At 40.7% G+C, this 21,394-nt stretch overlaps 2 protein-coding genes across 3 annotated transcripts in view; one reads left to right on the top strand and one right to left on the bottom strand.

Moving 5' to 3' along the window:
• Nucleotides 1–10,645, bottom strand: part of LOC127428711 (splicing regulatory glutamine/lysine-rich protein 1-like) — a 36,097-nt gene extending 25,452 nt beyond the window's left edge. The window contains exons 1-4 of one of the 2 annotated variants that reach the window (XM_051677266.1): nucleotides 9,956–10,089; nucleotides 3,649–4,046; nucleotides 503–631; nucleotides 57–172 (exon numbers count right to left, since the gene is read on the bottom strand). In XM_051677266.1, the coding sequence (XP_051533226.1) occupies nucleotides 57–172; nucleotides 503–533 (147 nt within the window). In that variant the 5' untranslated portion in view covers nucleotides 534–631; nucleotides 3,649–4,046; nucleotides 9,956–10,089. Of the gene's footprint in view, nucleotides 1–56; nucleotides 173–502; nucleotides 632–3,648; nucleotides 4,047–9,955; nucleotides 10,090–10,392 lie in introns of those variants that run through there. The other variant, XM_051677265.1, reaches the window with a different exon arrangement.
• Nucleotides 10,646–16,844: 6,199 nt separating this feature from the next.
• Nucleotides 16,845–19,196, top strand: LOC127420791 (zona pellucida sperm-binding protein 3-like). The gene is made up of 8 exons (XM_051663334.1): nucleotides 16,845–17,226; nucleotides 17,310–17,431; nucleotides 17,529–17,632; nucleotides 17,700–17,877; nucleotides 17,974–18,091; nucleotides 18,799–18,884; nucleotides 18,959–19,047; nucleotides 19,129–19,196. The coding sequence occupies exons 1-8, from the start codon at nucleotides 16,858–16,860 to the stop codon at nucleotides 19,194–19,196; spliced, it is 1,134 nt and encodes a 377-aa protein (XP_051519294.1). The 5' UTR covers nucleotides 16,845–16,857.
• The last annotated feature ends 2,198 nt before the right edge of the window (nucleotides 19,197–21,394 follow it).

Raw genomic sequence — 21,394 nt, 5'->3', positions numbered from 1 at the left:
ACACCTAGTTTATAGAGTTCAGAGTAAACTGTATGTCTGTGTGTGTGTGTTTTTACGTTCTGTAGCGTAGCAGGGCTGGGAATAGGCAGAAGTCCTCCACCGCTCATCAGGCTAGCGACAGGTGTGGCGGGGGCCAAAAGCGAGAGTGCCTTTGCCTCTTCAGGGATTTTTCCTTAAGAACAAAAGCACTGGCATTAGAGAGGCCAATGGAGACATTGCCCACTGCTTCACCTACGACTTCACCCAAGAAGCGGAGTCCTCCAACTAGCGCTCTAACACCCACCCTGAGCATCTCCATCCCTCACCATTAACTGTCTTCTCAAACAATCTGAACTAGCATAGCTATTCTCCTTTTTACTATCAACACAAGACATACTGTAAAACAGGATGACTTTTGCACAAAGAAAACAGAAAAATTGTGATTTGTCCTTTCCTCTCTTTTAAAACAAAAGATCAGAACAGAACATGTAGAGAATGAGTTAACACTTGTGGTATGGGTCACCTGTACTGGAAACATATTGGTCATGAACCATACGATATCAAGCATGGACGCTTTTCTCCCTGGGGCGATCGTTTCGCAGTGTTGGAAAGGGTGTGCAACACAAGACAACCGTTCATGTTGGCTGCATCACTAATAGCACACAGAACATCAGATACAGAAAAGAAGAACATTTAAGTGTCTGAGAAATCCTCACCCCCTTCAAATTGACACCTCTGAAAAGTTTTGCCTTGAGAATTAATTTGAAAAAAAATGTAACAACAAATTTCTCTAAATATGTGTTTCTGCCAATGTTGGTACAGATATCTATGCATGCTTGGTGCTTACAGTAACTATAGTAATCATGGGTAAACTGATTGTTCGTATGTCTGTGCTATTGATTGGGTGAAGAACTACATTAAAACCTCTATGGATGTGACGTTCAACCACTTTAGTACTACAAGTATGTACATTTTAGGAAATGTTCTCCCCAAAACCATGCAATAACGTGCTACAGGTGAGAGTATTTTTAAATGAATTTTGCTATGTCCTGTCATTGCAATAAATGTACTAACAGTGCCTTGGATCAGACTGTTATAATTTTACTGATTTACAGTTCCTACACACATGATGCTAGAAAATACTTGTAGTTGCAACGCTGTTCCTACTGGTGCTTCATTAGGTGGGCTTTGTAGGAGTAGCCTGTCAAAACTCTGTCGAAGGCTATGTGTCATTGCAAATGCAATTAAATAATCATAAGCATGTCAACCTCCAATCTATGACTGCTAATTTTGAATTACTACAAAATCTTTTTCAATCTGTAAAGTCTGTCTCAGATGGCCACTGCTACAAAAGGTGGCTCTACAAAATATTAAAACATGAGGATTAAATACTAATGCAAACATTTTAGTCTTTGACCTTTGTTAAGAATGTTTTTGAACATAAAACGCAACATTTATGGATTTTGGTGCTTTGAACAAAAAAGTAAATTAAGGGCTTGTAATTCAGTAAAATTAGATAATTCGTTATAGGGGTAGTTCACCCAAAAATTCTGTCAAAATGTATGCCATTCCAAACCTGTATGACATTCCATGCTTGGTAATATTCACACCTGACCTAAGGTCAGGCAGAAGTGAGAATGAATTTCAAGAGCTATGGCAGAAGGCAAGATTTTTAGTGAATATCCATTAAAGATTGGTTTGTTTCTCACACAAAGCTATCGTATGGCTTGAGATGACTTGGAATATAGTGTGCGAATCGTATGGACTACTTTTCTTGTCCTTTGTTTTTTTTGAGCTTGAGAGCCTCTGTACCCATTCACTTTCATTATATATTTATATATATTTATACCAATTTTTTTTTTTAACTCCACCAGGATACTTTTCAAAAATAGAAGAAAGTCATGCAGGTTGGGGAAGACATACAGTGCATTCAGAAAGTATTCAGACCGCTTCATTTTTTCAAATTTTTTTATGTTGCAGCCTTATGCTAAAATGCTTTAAATTATTTTAAATATATATAAGTATTTAGACCCTTTGCTATGACACTTTAAATTTAGCTCAGGTGCATCCCATTTCTCTGGATCAACTTTGAGATGTTTCTACACTTTGATTGGAGTAATGGAAAATTCAATTGATTGGACATGATTTGGAAAGGCACACACCTGTCTATATAAGGTCTCACAGCTGAAAATGCATATCAGAGCAAAAACCAAGCCATGAGGTCAAAAGAACTGCCAGTAGAGCTCAGAGACAGGATTGTGTCAAGGTACAGATCTGGGGAAGGCTACAAAAAAATTCGGCATTGAAGGTTCCCAAGAGCACATTGGCCTTCATAATTCTTAAATGGAAGAGGTTTGGAACAACCAGGACTCTTCCTAGAGCTGGCCGCTTGGCCAAATTGAGCAATCGGGGGAGAAGGGATAAGAGAGGTGACCAAGACCCCGATGGTCACTCTGTTTGAGCTCCAGAGATCATGTGTGGAGATGGGAGAAACTTGCAGAAGGACAACCATCACTGCAACACTCCACCGATCTGGGCTTTATGGCAGAGTGGCCAGACGGAAGCCTCTCCTCAGTGCACGACACATAAAAAAGCACCTAAAGGACTCTCAGATTGTGAGAAACGAGATTCTCTGGTCTGATGAAACGAAGATTGAACTGTTTGGCCTCAATTCCAAGCGTCATGTCTGGAGGAAACCAGGCACCACTCATCACCTGTGCAATTCCATCACAACGGTGAAGCATGGTGGTGGTAGCATCATGCTGTCGGGGTGTTTTTCAGCAGCAGGGACTGGGGGACTGGCCAGGGTTGAAGAAAAGCTGAACGCAGCAAAATACAGAGATATCCTTAATGAAAACCTGGTCCAGCATGCTCAGGACCTCAGACTGGGCCGAAGGTTAACCCTCCAACAGGACAATAACCCTAAGCACACAGCCAAGACAATGAAACAGTGGCTTAGGGACAACTCTGTGAATGTCCTTGAGTGGCCCAGCCAGAGCCCGGACGTGAACCCAATCGAACATCTCTGGAGAGACCTGAAAATGACTGTCCACCGACGGTCACCATCCAACCTGACAGAGCTTGAGAGGATCTGCAGAAAAGAATGGCAGAAAATCCCCAAATCCAGGTGTGCAAAGCTTGTCACATCATACCCAAAAAAACTTGAGACTGTAATCGCTGCCAAAGGTGTTTCAACTAAGTACTGAGTTAAGGGTCTGAATACTTTTGTCAATGTGATATTCAGTTTTTTTCACTATAATAAATTTGCAAAGTTATCAAAAATCTGGTTTTAGCTTTGTCATTATGGGGTATGGAATGTAGATTGATGTGAAAAAAAGATAATTTAAAGCATTTTAGCTTAAGGCTGCAATATAACAAAATGTGAAAAAAAAATGAAGGGGTCTGAATACTTTCTGAATGCACTGTATGTGTACATAAAAAAATAATTGTAATTTCTGGGTGTACTATTCCTTAAGGGGTCTGAACACATTCACAAGGCACTGTGCATACTACATAATGCTTCAGTTAAATGGATATTAACTATTATTCTTCTGAAATAAAAAAATAAAAAATAAATCCTAAGCAGATCAGTGGAGAGGAGCGAGAGAAAGAGAGAGAGGAGGAGTAGATCTGAACATAATTTAACATTAGTAACAGCTGCCCTTGTACCGTTCAAACTTCCCTCCAATACTGGATGTCAAGTCAACCTGGACAGCTTTCAAAGACAGGCAAATGAGAGAAACTGTAGGATTGGGGCAAGGGACAGGGGGGCAGGAAAAAAAAAAAAAAAAAGAAAAACAACACAATGAATATGCAAATCTTCTAAAAGGCAAAAAAGGGACAACATGTGAGAGAAATAAAACAAAAACAAAACAAAAAGGAAATGAAATGAAAATAAAATAAAATAAAAAGAGACAAGGTCTCCATCTTGGTAGGTTCAGCGGCTACGCTCCTGGTCACATTCCCCCCTTGAAGGCAGCGTGGGCCCCCGCGGGTATAGTGGCTTGGAAAACAAAGCCTTGAGTCAGGCTAGTGTAGTAGTGTAACGCCTGGGCCACTCTAGTCATCTGATATGCACACATAATCAACACAGAAAAAAACATACAAAAACCAAATTAATCAACGTAGTAAGCCATCCAGAACCAAGTCACGAGGACAAGCATTTCAAGGGGAAGCTCTGTTTGTCATGAATATGGATGTTTACAGTAAGAGACAAAAAAAACAACAAAAAAAAAAAAAAAAAAGAGAGAGAGAGACAAGTGATTAGCCAGTTGTTGCACTGTAGACTTGAGAAGAGTAACCTCATACCCTGTAGCCGTCATACTCTTACAATGCTCATGTTATGAATTAGCACTTTCCACAAAGAGGGGACTGCAAAAGAGCTTGAAACTCAAAAATGTCAATTTGTAGTTCTGTATCACCAAACGACCAGTAAAGCAAGTGCTAAACCTTTAGTGTTGAGCAAATGCTGATTGTCAACCTCAGGCGAACAAACCAAATCTAATTTTATATGGGGTTATATATTTTTTAAACTCTGTTACCAAAATTTGTGAAATCTCATAGTTTAAAACCCTAATTTGTGTGATTTTTTTATCAAATTAAAAAATAAACAACAAAAGGGGTTGCACATTTAGTAGGGCTGTCAATTTATAGTTAATTTAGTGTGATTAATTATATGAAAAGTTCACCCAAAAATGAAAATTCTCTCATCATTTACTCCAGATGTGTGTGACTTTCATTCTTCTGCAGAACACAAACGAAGATTTTTAGAAGAATATTTCAGCTCTGTTGGTCCATACAATGTAAGTGAATGGTGACCAAAACTTTCAAGCTCCAAAAAGCACATAAAGGCAGCATAAAAGTAATCCATAAAACTCCAGTGGTTTAATCCATATCTTCAGAAGTAATCCAATCTTTTTTGGGTGAGAACAGACCAAAATATAACTCCTTTTTCACTATAAATCTTGACATCAGCAGTCTCCTTGGCAATCATTCAAGCCCGATTACTCTTCCGGTGCCATCTAGATCCATTCGATTGGATCACGTCAAAAGACTTGGATTAAACCACTGAAGCTGAAATATTAATCTAAAAATCTTTGTTTGTTTTCAGCAGAAGAAAGTCATCCACATTTGGGATGGCATGAGGGTGAGTAAAATGGGTTTTTCAAAGTTTCAAATTACATTTAACTTGACACAGCGTCGTTAAAAATATGCATACGACTAAAGGCCTGTTCACACCAAATCCATGACGATTTTGCAAGACGAACCTCTGACAGAAGGTCTATTCACACAGAGTATGTAAAAAGAACTAAAAACGATTTATATTATGTTAGAGATTAATATAATAAATGCTGTTAAAGCATATATTTTCCTAATTTAGCATAACTGTTTCATTATGTTCTTTCCATGGTGTTGATGCATTTTGAGGAGTATATAATCTGTGTTTTTTATGTGAGTGAGATGAGTAAAGAATGCTGTTTGATATTTATTTGCATTATGTATTTTGCTACAAGTAGGTCTATATTCCAGACTCCCGAACTCAACTTCTCTGGATTCTTCTTCTGGATTAATGCCGGGATAATGTAACACATGCTATAGAGATACAAATACACTTGGAATAATGTACATTGAGAATAACAGTATACACCGATCAGCCACAACATTAAAGCCACCTGCCTAATTTTGCCTCGTGCCATTCTGAGATGATATTCTTCTCACCACAATTGTACAGAGTGGTTATCTGAGTTACCATAGACTTTGACAGTTCAAACCAGTCTTGCCATTCTCTGTTGACCTTTCTCATCAACAAGGCATTTCTGTCCACAGAACTGCCGCTCACTGGGTGTTTTTTGTTTTTGGCACCATTCAGAGTAAATTCTAGAGACTGTTGTGTGTGAAAATCCCAGGAGATCAGCAGAAATGCTCAAACCAGCCCGTCTAGCACCAACAATCATCCATGCGATTATCTAATCAGCCAATTGTGTGGCAGCAGTGCAGTGCATAAAATCATTCAGATACGGGTCAGGAGCTTCAGTTAATGTTCACAACAACCGGGGGCCTGAATAACTCAGCGAGTACTGACGCTGACTACAACCCCTGGAGTCGCGAGTTCGAATCCAGGGCATGCTGAGTGGCTCCAGCCAGGTCTCCTAAGCAACCAAATTGGCCCAGTTGCTTGGGAGGGCAGAGTTACATGGGGTAACCTCCTCATGGTCGCGATTAGGGGTTCTCGCTCTCAATGGGGCACGTGGTAAGTTGTGCGTGGATCGCGGAGAGTAGCATGAGCCTCCACGTGCTTCGAGTCTCCGCGGTGTCATGCATAGCAAGCCACATGATTAGATGCGCAGATTGACGGTCTCAGAAGCGGAGGCAACTGAGACTTGTCCTCCGCCATCTGGATTGAAGTGAGCAAACACAACACCATGAGGACCTACTAAGTAGTAGGAATTGGGCATTCCAAATTGGGAGAAAAGGGGATAACATTTGTTTTTGTTTTTTTTTAAAGTTCACATCAACCATCAGAATGGGGAAAAATGTGATCTCAGTAATTTGGACCATGGCGTGATTGTTGGTGCCAGACAGGCTGGTTTGAGTATTTCTGTAACTGCTGATCTCCTGGGATTTTCACACACAACAGTCTCTAGAATTTACTCAGAATGGTGCCAAAAACAAAAAACATCTAGTGAGCAGCAGTTCTGTGGATGGAAATGCCTTGTTGATGAGACCGATCAACAGAGAATGGCCAGACTGGTTCAAACTGACAAAGTCTACAGTAACTCAGATAACCACTCTGTACAATTGTGGAGAGTAGAATATCTTCTCAGCATGCTATTCTCAGATGCGGGTTGACGCTGTTTTGGCAGCACGAGGGGGACCTACACAATATTAGGCAGGTGATTTTAATGTTGTGGCTGATCAGTGTATATTTAACATACAATCATAAAGTATATAGAAGCTTAATAAACTTCTTATTTACCTTCATATATTTTTAGTAAACATTTTTCTTTGTGAATGAGCAAAATCTACTTCACTTATTTTTTGGTAACCAGATGATTATTGCATAGTACTAAATTATCACTGTGGAATCCAGTCAAGTTTATTATTATAATATAATAATAAATTATTATTATTTTCAGGATAATATTTTTAAGGATAAATTAATATATTTCTGTCCTATTTACTTCACCCTAACCTGGGGTTTTATTTTATTTTTTTACACTGCAAGTGCAGTCGTGTTTATTTCACCTTCACCAGGAGTTTTATTATGAAATGGAAAGTGCAATGTTTGTTTGACAGTTATGAGTTTCGCATCTTGTGAACCGCTGTCAAACTCTCCTTTACTGTTCCGCATTTGTAGATTTACATAATAACTTTATAGCGGTTACTAATGTTTGGAATTGTGCGAATGCTTGAACCTGCAGTACTTCACAATGCAGGTGAACTGCGCTAAAAACACGAGAACCACCGCCCCCGTGCATGGACACAGATCAGTGTGTCACCGGTTCATTCTGAAGCGTACACAGACCATGTTTATCTGTCTTTAATCACAGCCTATGGCAGTTAAATAATCATATATGATCATATTGCCATTTTGATGTTATTCTGATTAATTATACAGCCCTGAAGGATCATGAAATTAGTCTACTGATGCACACTATGAAACTTAATCAAAATCATCGTGATTACATCGTGGCTATTTGATGTATCGCCCAGCCCTATTTCCTACTGAGTGCTGTTTAGCATGTTAGGGCTGTCTACTGTTTAAGAGGTTCAACTTCATTAGGGTAACCAGATGACAATGATAAAAAAAATAAATACAAATAAAAATAATTGGGCGCAACAGGAAATTCCTGTTTTCACTTTAACAGCTCCCCAATATTAGTACCCCTGTACCTGTACCTCTGTAGGGACGCTAAACACGGCATGTAAAATCAGGACTGTCCTAGTTTTTTCAGGACGTCTGGTCACCCTAGACTTCATCGACAGTGCTTTAAACAAGAAATTTCTCACTGGAATTCAAATGGGTTGCATCAGTTTTAAGGTCTGTGGCGTGATAACGAGGGAAGCCCAGATGTCGCATGCACACTCCAGAGATACAGTAGGTTAGAGCAGAGCAGATCATTTGTGCGAGAGGTTCTGTGATGGCTTGGTCGAAAACCAGACTTCAATCGCACCGTGCAAATGCGTTTTTTAGATAATAAGGATTTTTAGCACGTATAAGTGCCGAACGTGACATGAATATCATTACATATGAAAAATGTTCAATGGAGGAATTGGCACATCATGTCATTTTTTCAATAACAAATTTTTACTGATTGACAGCCCTAATATTTAGCCTAAATGAATCTATCATTCAGTAGGGGCCAGATAGTTTGGGGCCAAATGTCAGTTTGTAGTTATTCAACTTAAATTTCCCATAAATTAAAAGGAAAAAATATTTGTTTTAGCATTTTCTTGGTGGAGATTTACTTGTCTTCCATGCTGTAGAGTGGGTCCAAATGATGCCAATTCTTCAGTGGTTCAATTTAAAGGGATGTTCTGTTTTTTTAATATGGGGAAACATCATGCAGTAACAGGGTTGCTTGCGCAATGTGGGACACAGCTAAATATGATGTTTTGGCCAATAAAATAAGTAAACTATTACAAATATGTTTTATGCAAAGAACTGGATATCGATTCAACGTGTTAAAATTATGATTTTTATTGTGGGAGACAGTCTAGAACAGGGATGTCCAAACTTCGACCCAGAGATTTTGGAAACAGAACATAATTTGGTCCGCTCTTGAGAAATATTATGAAATTCACATTCTGAACACTGGGTGTCGCTATCATGGACAGCCACATTTCACAGCGCATTTGTCTCCGCTAGTGCGTTCTCTTTAGTTGTCACCAGCTTGGTTTGGAATCTTCCAGATTTCCACGGATGAAGCGACACCCAAAAGAATAATGCGTTTGTTACAGGACTGGTATCGGTAGATACTTTGCTCATGTATTCGTTCTCGATAAAATGTCCCGATACTATGCATCATACAACTGGGTTGAGCTGCTGTTGTGCAGTGCGAGCGGCCACACCGAGTTTATTGAGCGTGCACAGAGACGTGCAAGATGAGCACACTCCCCTAGAATGTCTTCTGCAGCACTGGGAAGTTTATTAATTGTTGTGAACTGGTTCGTTTTGATGTTTCATTGAAACAAGAAAAATGATTCAAGGACTTCTCAGCACCATTTGAGAGTAAGGACATAAGAGAGCGCTATAATCACTCGCGCATCTCTGCTTGTAATGCGCACGCTAAGCTCGCACTTGCGTACCAACCAAATAAAAGGGAGCGCAATCATTTTGATTAAATTAAAATCGGATTTGTAACACAAGTAACAACAGAAAAGAAACTATGATTGAATTACTATGAAATATTCTGATTATTGTTTTGCCTCAGCCAAAACTGCTTGTGCTTTGCAGTGATACTGAATGGATGTCAGAAAAATAAAAATGCAAAATCCAAGGGCATTAAAAGTTCTTACCAAGTATAATATTTGTAACATTACTACATTGTCAGAAATGAACTTTTCCATAAAGGGGCCAATAATTGCCCAACTTTCAGGGGAATTATGTTTATGAGGGCGTTTGTTCTAAACATTTACAAATGTACAATTTCAATCAACACTGAAAGGGTGTTCACAAGCTTCTGATGCTGTTACATAACACAGAGTATGATCTTAATCACCTCCATCATAAACAAGAGAGCCGATGTCACTCCATCCACCTCTACTGAGCACATCATAATATATAACACAGCTGACAGCAGTCACACCTCAGCGCACACACAATCACACCTATATCATACACATCTGGGACACAGAATAATGTCAGGAAACCAATAATGCTTTGCTTCTTCTCAAAAGCTTGATTTGAAGTCAGATACTCAGTGTCTTTCTATGATCAAGCACACAAAAGTAACACGCATGCAGGCATACTAACCTTCTGCGCACGGCACAACAATCAATGCTCTGTCAATAAAAACAGTGTTGGTTAAATGTTGTGCCACACCAACACTGGAAGCCTCTTGATACTTTATGTAACAAACTTTGGAGGAAAAGGAAAGAGGTGCATTGCTGAAAGAGAAGAAAACAACACAAGTGATTTCATCTATTTTTGTTGCATATGAAATAGATTTGTAACTGTTTGTGGTATGAGAAACCCCATGACCATTTTAGTACCTTTAATGGCTCTCATTATATTGTTGAAGCATACTGCATATGGTCTGTGTTTTGTTGTGTGTGTTGTTATCACTGTAAAGAGCGCTAATGTGCATGTATGTATTGTGGTCGATATTAATCTATAGCTTCCGTTTGACGTGTGTACTGGTATGTTTATGTATGGTGTGAATGCATGATGGGAGTGTTGTTGTGACTCACTCTGGCGGGTACAGCCGCAGCTCTTCGACGTCTCCCAAGAAGCCGAAGAGAGTTCTCATCTGATCACTGCTCACCGACGATGACAGATTAGTGATTTGAATCACGTTTGTCCCAGGCATCCCGCTCATTTCACACAACACTGAGGTCCAATAATATGAAATACAGTGATATCCCCGATTGATTAGCCCTCAGCTAGCCCTGACCTGATGGAAAAGTTGTATGAACGCTGTGGACAGCAGCAGTCGGAGGATGAGCTCCGCTTAGACAACAGCGCCGCCCGCTGCCTGGAGGCTGAGTGCAGGGCCCATACGAACCATACCAACCAGTGGGGGTGGGGGAATTACAGTTTTGTTTTTTTGTTTTGGTACTGTTTTCACAAGTGGTACATTTTCAAAACTCTTAGTACTAATATCACAACAGATCATCAAAAAAATCCATTTTTTCAAACATTTCAACATATTTTGACGGTGCACTCAGTAATATTTTGAATGTGTCATCTTGGATTTACACTGACACCTAGGGGTGTGGATGCAGCATCGTTCAAACGCAATAGGTTTCAGTTACCAATGCCATTGTAGAAATTCACTATTTACAGTCAGCCAGGATTAATTTAAACCCTGGGATAAAGTGTCCAATAACAGGGCGGTTACTTGCTGTGTTCACGCATTACCGTAATTACGAGATTCCGACTTGTAAAAAGCGTTCATGTCCTCGTAGAACTCGTAATTATAACTTGTAAACTCTGAATTTTCTGAGAGCTCCGACTTGTAAAAAGCGTTCATGTCCTCGTAGAACTCGTAATTATAACTTGTAAACTCTGAATTTTCTGAGAGCTCCGACTTGTAAAAAGCGTTCATGTCCTCGTAGAACTCGTAATTATAACTTGTAAACTCTGAATTTTCTGAGAGCTACGACTTGTAAAAAGCGTTCATGTCCTCATAGAACTCGTAATTATAACTTGTAAACTCTGAATTTTCTGAGAGCTCCGACTTGTAAAAAGCGTTCATGTCCTCATAGAACTCGTAATTATAACTTGTAAACTATGAATTTTTTGAGAGCTCTGACTTGTACAACCTGACCGCTGCAACGTCATGTGGAAACACTCAAAATGGCGGCGGCTTCAGCACTGAAATGTAGTTAAGTAGTTATCTCGTAATATTTCTGTGTAATAATTCAGATAATTGACTATTACACATTATATAACACTTTACCAACGCCTGCGTTATTAATAAAAAAACATGTTATTATTGTTAACTGATGTGCTTTCTGTGTTCTTCAATATTTAGCAGTAGCATTAAAATGCGATTTAATGTAGTAATTATGTATTTTGCAGTTGTCAACAACATCATCTCATACGGATTCATTTTGCCGTTAATAGTGTTGCCATAGAAACACATAATTCAGAGTTCCCAGGGCGTGAACAGCTCCGAATAGAATTTCCAAGTTGCCAGCTCGTAATTACGACATGGCGTGAACGTAGCTACTGAGATTAAGCGAGTAGTATTCGGCTGGCCATGTGATTCTAACATGGCAGCCCTCATGAGAGGACCCTCTCCATGTAGAATAAAACAGCTTTTATAAGGTTACTGATATGACTGGAGTCTTAATTTTATGTGAGTGGTTATGATTTTATACATATGTTTCAAAATGACAATTAATTTCTTTAGAAGTAAAACATTTTACATGAGGAAAAAACTACTGACTAAGTAAAAACACAAAATCACAAAGTGATGTTTTCACTACATCAAATAAGTGTTTCATCTATATATACCTTTCATTGAAATAACTGCCTTTCATAATGCTTTAACCATCAAACTTTTCATTTGCATTTGTTCTCGTTCAGTTTAATACATTTGTCTGTAGTTTGATCCAACTGATCTTAATAGTTAATCAATGAATCAAATCAAATCAAATAACTTTTATTGTCACACAGCCATATACACAAGTGCAATGGTGTGTGAAATTCTTGGGTGCAGTTCCGATCATCATAGCAGTCATGACAGTGATGAGACATATACCAATTTACAATAAACATCAAATTAACACAACGCAATTTAAAGTCTAATATACACACAACACAATATACAAATAATAACATACACTGTACAGTATACAATATGCACAATATAGATACACATTATTCAATAAAAATAAAAAAGTATATATAGTATATATAGAATGTACAGTAGGTTGTACTGTATTGCCATTCAGGCTGTCGGTTGATAGTAAGTTGTTAAGAGAGAATATAATATAATAATAATATAATTTATGACAGTCTGGTGTGAGATATAAGAGTAAGAGTAATAAAGTGCAGTGCTGATGTATTTTGATCGTGGGAGATCAAGAGTTCAAAAGTCTGATTGCTTGGGGGAAGAAGCTATCATGGAGTCGGCTGGTGCGGGGCCTGATGCTGCGATACCGCCTGCCTGATGGTAGCAGTGAGAGCAGCCCATGGCTTGGGTGGCTGGAGTCTCTGATGATCCTCCGAGCTTTTTTCACACACCGCCTGGTATATATGTCCTGGAGGGAGGGAAGCTCACCTCCGATGATGTGTCTGGCAGTTCGCACCACCCTTTGCAGTGCTTTGCGGTTGTGGGCGGTGCTATTGCCGTACCAGGCGGAGATGCAGCCAGTCAGGATGCTCTCCACAGTGCAGGTGTAGAACCGTGTGAGGATGTGGCGGTTCATTCCAAACTTCCTCAGCCGTCTCAGGAAGAAGAGGCGCTGATGAGCCTTCTTCACAACGACTTCAGTGTGGATGGACCATGTGAGTTCCTCAGAGATGTGGACACCCAGGAACTTGAAGCTGCTGACTCTCTCCACTGGTGCTCCATTGATGGTGATGGGACTGTGTTCTTTATCTTTTCTTCTGAAGTCCACCACAAGCTCCTTTGTCTTACTGACGTTGAGGGAGAGGTTGTGCTCCTGACACCAGTGTGTCAGAGTGTGCACCTCCTCTCTGTAGGCTGTTTCATCATTGTCAGTGATCAGACCTACCACCGTCGTGTCATCAGCAAACTTAATGATGGCATTGGAGCTGTGTGTTGCCAAACAGTCATGTGTGTACAAGGAATACAAGAGTGGGCTGAGGACACAGCCCTGTGGGGCTCCAGTGTTGAGGGTCAGTGATGAGGAGATGTTGCTGCCTATTCTAACCACCTGGCATCTGCTTGACAGGAAGTCCAGGATCCAGCTGCACAGCGAGCTGTTTAAGCCCAGAGCCCGGAGTTTCTCATCTAGCTTGGAGGGCACTATGGTGTTGAATGCTGAGCTGTAGTCTACAAACAACATTCTCACATTAGTGTTTTTTTTTCCAGGTGGGAGAGAGCAGTGTGTATTGTAGATGCAATGGCATCATCAGTGGAGCGGTTGTTGCGGTAAGCAAACTGCAATGGGTCTAGAGAGAGAGGCAGCACAGAGCAGATGTAATCTCTGATTAGTCTCTCAAAGCATTTGCTGATGATGGGGGTCAGAGCAACAGGACGCCAGTCATTTAAGCAAGTGATTTTTGATTGCTTTGGAACAGGCACAATGGTGGATGTTTTAAAGCATGTGGGGACTACAGACAAAGAGAGGGAAAGGTTGAAAATGTCCGTAAAAACACCAGCCAGCTGGTTCGCGCACGCTCAGATGACATGGTCCAGAATGCCGTCTGGGCCCGCAGCTTTGCGGATATTCACCCGTCGGAAGGATCGGGTTACATCCGCTACAGAGACGGAGAGCGAACTAACCTCTGTAGCTTCGGCCGCGAGAGCTCTCTCCGCGAGGGTGGTGTTATTTCCCTCAAAATGAGCATAAAAAGTATTTAGCTTATCCAGGAGAGAGGCAGCGGTGTTCATGGCAGAGTTTTTATTCCCTTTAAAGTCCGTGATGATGTTAATTCCCTGCCACATGCTTCAAGAGTTGGTGGTGTTAAACTGTCCTTCAATCTTGTTCCTGTACTGGCATTTTGCTGTTCTGAGGGCATAACTGGCTTGTTTATGCTCCTCCGTGTTCCCAGAATTAAAAGCGGAGGTCCGCACATTAAGTGCCGCGCAAACATCGCTATTAACCCATGGCTTCTGGTTCGGATAGATCCGTGTTGTTCTGGTCGGAACGACGTCCTCTACGCACTTTCTGATGAAACACATTACGCTATCAGTGTAAAGCTCGATGTCGTCATCAGAAGCGGACCGGAACATCTCCCAGTCAGTGTGATCAACACAGTCCTGTAGCGTAGAGTCTGATTGATCCGACCAGCACTGGATCGTTCTGAGAGTGGGTGCTTCCTGTTTCAGTTTCTGCCTGTAAGCGGGCAGAAGCAGAATGGAAGAGTGGTCCGATTTGCCAAATGGTGGGCGGGGGAGGGATTTTTAGCCATCCCGGAAGGGAGAGTAGCAATGGTCCAAAACCCGGTCCCCTCGTGTGTTGAAACTAACGTGCTGGTGGTATTTTGGTGCGACTGATTAGAAACTGGCTTTATTAAAGTCCCCGGTCACAATGAACGCGGCCTCAGGGTGCGCGGTTTCCTGCTTGCTTATAATCCCATGCGGTTCCTTGAGTGCCCGGTCTGTGTTGGCTTGTGGCGGGATGTACACAGCAGTGATAATGACCGCTGTGAATTCCCACGGTAGCCAGAATGGTCGACACAGAAGCATGAGAAATTCCAGATCAGGAGAGCAGAAAGACTTGATAGAATGTATGTTCCTCTGATCACACCAGGATTTGTTGATCATAAAACATACACCACCCCCTCTGCTTTTACCTGAGAGGTCTTTCGCTCTGTCCGCTCGGTGCACAGAGAACCCCACGGGTTCAGTGGCTGAGTCTGGAATCTCCGCAGACATCCAAGTCTCCGTAAGGCAGATAATGCAGCAGTCCCTGTCTCTCGTTGGAAAGAGATCCGCGCTTTCAGCTTGCAGAGATTGTTATCCAGAGACTGAACATTTGCCAGTAGAATAGTGGGTAGCGGGGGTCGATTTGCGTGGCGTCTTACTCTGATGAGAATGCCGGCTCTGTTTCCCCTTTTCCTCCTGCGTTTCCGCGGCCGTGCAGCACAGACAAAGGGGTCCGCTTGCGTGTTTGTAAACAGCGGGTCAGCATTGAGGAATTTGAAGTCCGGTTTACTGTGTGTAATTGCTGAACCAATGTCCAAAAGTGTTTGTCTGTCGTAGACAATAAGGCAGACAACATCCAAGACAAAAAACATAAGAACTGTAAACAAAACAAACAAAACACTACCATGTTGTGTCGGAGCTCGCAACACAGCAGCCATACTCGGCGCCATCTTGAGTCCTCATTCCGTTTACATGCACACCAATATGCTGATTACTCTCTAAAATCAGCGTATTTAAAAAATTTGACAAGGCAAGGTATCTGCGTTTACATGACATTTGAAATAATCGCGTTATTCTCTACTTCTGACGTGAAGAGGCATGCGCTCAACCTGTGCACACATTGGATGAGCCTGTAAGAGCACCGGATAAAGTGCTTACATGGCATGCGAAATCGGTGTAATGGGCAAAAATCTACCCGTGTCGGCCGGATTATTCATAAAAATCCCCTTAAACTCTTAAATTTTAGGTGCAAAAAATTTGTCTCATTTTTCAGAGAACTGCCCAAATAAAGGAACTAGATGAAGGAATGTGGTTTATTGCATTTACATGACCACATGTGTTGTCAGATTATTAAGCATTATTGATGTAAGAATGTGCATGTAAACACGCTCAGTGAGCTTTCTTTTTTGCAGAAGGATAAAAATAGGAGTTCTTTTCTCAAACCAATAACAATCACCCCTTGTGGGGCTCAAACTTATAAAACTGTCAAGGAGAATGCTTTGGCTGCTTTTAATGTGTAGGCCTGTGTACTCTTCCTATTATTTACAGTATGTCCTTCATTGTTGGTTTTTTTTTTAATGGTGAGTACATGTAGAAAGATGGCAATTAATTCCATAGCAGCTTTCATCAAGTAAATGAAGTACTGCAGAGATCACAAAAATAAATAAATAAATAAAATTGATTTGGCTACTTTAGTCAGGTAAAGTCTTCTGTAAGTTTGACTTAATTGATATCATTGTATTAATCCAAGTAATTTATAAATCGTATTTAGAGCACAAAAAAAAAAAAAAAAACTCCCACATTTTCCTCAAATTGATAAAGAGTTGATGATTTTCAGCTGTGACATGATGGTTAGTGAGCTAACAAGTCCAGGGAAGAGGCGGAGCTTTTCTAATCTAACTGCTATACAAAAAGAAAACGTTAAGGTTCACCAATACGGACAAAACGGTTTCTGACGATGGGGCTGTGGCAAGTTGGCGTTGGATTAGTGGTTATGTTTGGCTTGTCTGTAGCACAATGGCGTGGAAGATCATATCCTAATCGGGAACCAGTTGTGTTCAAGCTTCAAACACCAGTGCAAGCTCCTAAGCAGAGTGAATCCAGGATGCTGCAGGTTCCCCAAAGTTATGAGCCCAACAACCCTGTATTTATGCCACAGAAGATTCCCTTTAAGATTCCTGTGCAGATGCCTGTTCAAGATCCTGTGGGTGTTCAGTCCAAACAACTGTTACAAGGTCCAGTTGCAAAACTTGCATGGACCTTTCCAGTGCTACCACAGGAACTGGAACAGCCAGATATTCCTTTTCAGTTGCGGCATCCTGTCCCTGCCAACAGTGTAGCAGCTCATTGTGGAGAGAATTCAATCTATGTGGAAGTGAAGGAGGACTTCTTTGGGACAGGGCAGCTACTAATGGCCTCTGCTTTTACTCTGGGAGGATGTACAGCAGTAGGGGAGGACAATACTGCCCAAGTGCTTATCTTTGAATCTGAACTACATGGATGTGGCAGCATACCAACAGTGAGACTAAGTTAACTAATTGTAACTTTTGTTTATGTATTCTGGACTGTTCCTGTAAGTAAAACTTCTCTTTCTCATTTTAGATGACTGAAAATGAGCTTGTCTATATGTTCTCTCTAATCTATACACCACAAGAGGCTTTACATGGTTCTTCTATTGTTAGAAGTAGTGCTGCACTGGTTGGTATTGAGTGCCATTATCCAAGGTGAGTGTTGCCTTTTGTTAAAAGGCTGCATGTGATTTCAGTACATACACTGTAAAAGGTGCGCATTATCAGTTTTTGGTGACATCTACCTCTACAGAATGCAAAATGTGAGCAGCAACGCCCTGATGCCCAGTTGGATGCCATATGCCACTACTAGGGTTGCAGAGGATATTCTGGTCTTCTCTCTCAGGCTTATGACTGGTTTGTATAATGCAGTATATCACTGGCATCTTTCTTTTAACCTTTTGCTAATATCCTGTCCCCACAGAGGACTGGAGATTCGAGAGGCCTTCTAACCAGTATTTCCTGGGTGACTTCATAAATATTGAAGCCTCTGTGATGTCCTACAACCATGTTCCTGTCCGTGTGTTTGTGGACAGCTGTCTAGCTACTACATCCCCTGACATAAATACAACTCCCAGCTACACCTTTATTGAGAATAATGGGTGAGCAGAAGGGAGTGAATTGTCCTTTTTGTGCACTCATTCCACCTTTCTAGAATTGTTACAGGGGTTTAAAGTGTAACCATGTTCATTCCCTAGATGCCTAGTTGATGCTAAGATTACAGGCTCCAGCTCTCGCTTCATGCCCCGGATGCGAGGTGACAAACTGCAATTTCAGTTGGAGGCATTCAGGTTCCAGCAACTGAACAGTGGTTTGGTATGTAGACTGCATGGTTAATGGAATGGTTCACCTGAAAATGAATTCACTTACACTGTGTATATCTTCAGCAGAACACAAATGTAAAAGGTGGGTGGGGTGTGGGGTTTTTTTTTTTTCCCTTAAGAAGATGGAGCTCTGTTAGGTCCTTAAAATGGAAGTACACTGGTGCCAGCACTTTGACAAGTTATGCTACCTAAACATGAAAGTAATACACATGACTCCAGGCGCTCAATGTCTTAAGCAAATTTTATGTTTTTGTAAAATAAATGGATAAGTGCTTCCTGTCAGCAGCTCACGCAAGGCTGCCGGTGAGTTCACGTGATGCTTTACAAAAAGCACAAAGGTCACGTGAGTTTGGCCATTTCAAACCACATCAGAGCCCTGGATTGAAGTGCTGATTAAAGTTAACATTTTAGTTTAAAACATGTATCGATATGCATCAGAAGACATTAAATGATCGACTGGATTTGCATGGATTTACTTCTGCTGCCTTAATACTTCTGGACCAAAGTGCTGGCACCCGTATACTTTTATAAGGACCTGATAGAGCTCCATTTTCTAAAAATCTTTTGTGCTCTGCTGAAGAGACCATCCACATCTGGCATGGCTTCTGGGTAAGTGAATGGAGAAATTATTTTGGGTGACCTCTTAAGGTACAACCTAGCATTCACCCTACACTCTGTGCAAACTACTGTCTTTTGCAGGTCTACATCACATGCATTTTGAAGGTGGCTGCAGCATTCAACCCAACAAATCCTGAGCAGAAGGCTTGTTCATTTTCTGCTTATGGGTATGTTGTCCCTGGATTTAAAATGCACTGGTAAATGAGGGTGTGGGTGTTTTTGTAATTGAGGTGTTTGGCAGGTGGGTGTCTGCAGATGAATCTGACCAGGTGTGTGGTTGCTGTGATGCAAACTGTAGCATCAGGACTGGAAGTGATCAGCCTGTTAATGGTATGGACTCTCTACAAATGGTTATGATTTTACACTCCTGTACCATGCACTATGCATTCTCACTACTCTTCTGTTCCACAGATCTACAGTGGCAGAAAGCAACTGTTGGGCCTGTCAATGTTAAGGATCGTGGCTTTGGCCAAATGTAATTGGGGAAATGTTGTGAATAAAGTTTCTTAATTTCCTAAGTTTGCTTCTTAATGGTCTGCCTTTTTATACACTAGTCAAGGCATCAAATGACTTTGACTCTCCTATGGTATTGAAAAAAATGGTACTTCCCTTTGGTATTGGGTCATTTCTGACCTGAAGGGTGTTTGGGGGGGGGGGGAGTAAATTATACAATTATGAATTTCTTAGGATTGATATTTCTTTACATTTTTCATGTACAAATTGGCACATGTTTGAAGAATTGATATTTCAACCTAAGCATAGGTTCTGAAGAAAATGAGTGACATTGGAGGCAGATTGATGCTGTTCATGAACAACTGACATGAACCATGTCATGCCAGTAACAGCCATTAGATGGCTGTAGCCACCTACTGTGTAGTCTGGTTTGTAACCATTTTCTAATCGCAAGATCTGCCTTTATCTCTGGAGACACTATCAAACTATTTGTCAGTTCAGCATTCAAACGTTTATTTGAAGTGTTTTTGCAGTTATTGCCATTATGCTTCAAATCAAACCTGACCATGGTGTTACAAAAAGCATTTTTCTGCTCATTTAAAACATGAAACTTCAACATTGGTTTCTTACTGAAAGTTCATAATGAACTTCAATTCTGAAAATTAGAGTGTAAAATGATAAACATTTTGCAATTTCAAACTTGCTATAGAACATTATTTTGCAAATGTGTCAGATTGCTGTCATTAGCTGGAACACATTTGTAATGCCAACAATGAGCCAAGATGGCTGTAGAGCTGCACTTATTGATGCCCTGGTTCTCGGTGTGTTCTGCACTGAGTGTATTATCCCACCCCTTTGTGTGTGTGGCTTTTTTTTGTGAACCACCCTTTTATTTAAAGGGGAAACTGGGTTGATGCAAAGGATAAATTCTTAACATGTAGGGTACTTTGATATACAAAGAGACAGGGGGCATGTATCAAGATTACCAAAGGAGTATGTATACAAGTATCCACAAGACAGGTAAGCATATAAGGACACCAATATCAAGAAGATATAAGTTCTCATATGGTTCACAATATTTGTCTAGATGTCAGTAGTTTGGCACATGTATGGTCCAGGTGTTGAATAGTGGTAGGGTTGTAAGCTGTGCCTGAAGGATAGTTTTCTTGGCTGCTGTGAGAGTGGCAAGAAACCGTGTGTGACAGATCCGTAGCTGAGAGTTGTCATTTAAAAAGAACAGCAGGTGAGGGTGTGATTTGGAGTCCCAATACGTCCGATAACACAGAGGCTACACTTGACCAAAAAACAAAAATAACAGGACAATCCCAGAACATGTGCATCAGGGAACCTACAGATTTGGCACTACAAATATGACAAGGATCAGTAGAAAGATTCATCTGGAAGCATCTCCAAGGTGTAGTGTAGGCTCTGTGGATCAACTTGAAGTGTATTAACTGATGTGCAGGGTTCCAGGATGAAGAGAAAGTGTTGCCCCAGACTCTATCCCACACTGGTTTATGGCCAAGTTGCAGCTCCCTCTCCCAAGTCACATACACAGGGAATTTTTTTCTGGCTCACCAGTTCATTTTTTGTGTGTGGGTGGGTGTGTATGTTTTGCAATTAGGATGTTTTAGAGTCTGTTTTTTCTGCATTGTGGCTGACTTATTGTATTTGAAAGATAAAAAAAGGCTCTTTTTTCTTTTTTTTTTTTTTTTTTTACTTTCCCATTCATTTTCAATGGTCAGCCTATTTTGACCATGAATACCAAAGGTGTTGCTTATTTATGACCACTTAGACTTATCGAATCAAGCCCAGTTTATATATATATAAATGCTGCAAAAAAAAGAAACGTCCCTTTTTCAGGATACTGTATTTTAAAGATAATTTTGTAAAAATCCAAAAAACTTTACAGATATTCATTGTAAAGGGTTTAAACAATGTTTTCCATGCTTGTACAATGAACCATAAACAATTAATGAACATGCACCTGTGAAACGGCCGTTAAGACACTAACAGCTTACAGACGGTAGGCAATTATGGTCACAGTTATAAAAACTTAGGACACTAAAGAGCCCTTTCTACTGACTCTGAAAAACACCAAAAGAAAGATGCCCAGGGTCCCTGCTCATCTGCGTGAACGTGCCTTAGGCATGCTGCATGGAGGCATGAGGACTGCAGATGTGGCCAGGGCAATAAATTGCAATGTCCGTACTGTGAGACACCT

This window comes from Myxocyprinus asiaticus, chromosome 3 (assembly GCF_019703515.2).
Source record: "Myxocyprinus asiaticus isolate MX2 ecotype Aquarium Trade chromosome 3, UBuf_Myxa_2, whole genome shotgun sequence".
Classification (NCBI taxonomy): Eukaryota; Metazoa; Chordata; class Actinopteri; order Cypriniformes; family Catostomidae; genus Myxocyprinus; species Myxocyprinus asiaticus.
The sequence above is the reverse complement of the archived record's forward strand: the minus strand, read 5'-3'. Positions and strand labels throughout refer to the sequence as shown.

What these genes read in the sequence shown, in the direction of transcription:
- LOC127420791 (XM_051663334.1), top strand. Translation starts at nt 16,858, where the DNA reads ATGCCACAGAAGATTCCCTTTAAGATTCCTGTGCAGATGCCTGTTCAA. An exon ending in AGCAACTGAACAGTGGTTTG is followed by an intron (nt 18,092 to 18,798) that starts GTATGTAGACTG and finishes TGTCTTTTGCAG; the next exon opens with GTCTACATCACATGCATTTT. An exon ending in TGTTCATTTTCTGCTTATGG is followed by an intron (nt 18,885 to 18,958) that starts GTATGTTGTCCC and finishes GGTGTTTGGCAG; the next exon opens with GTGGGTGTCTGCAGATGAAT.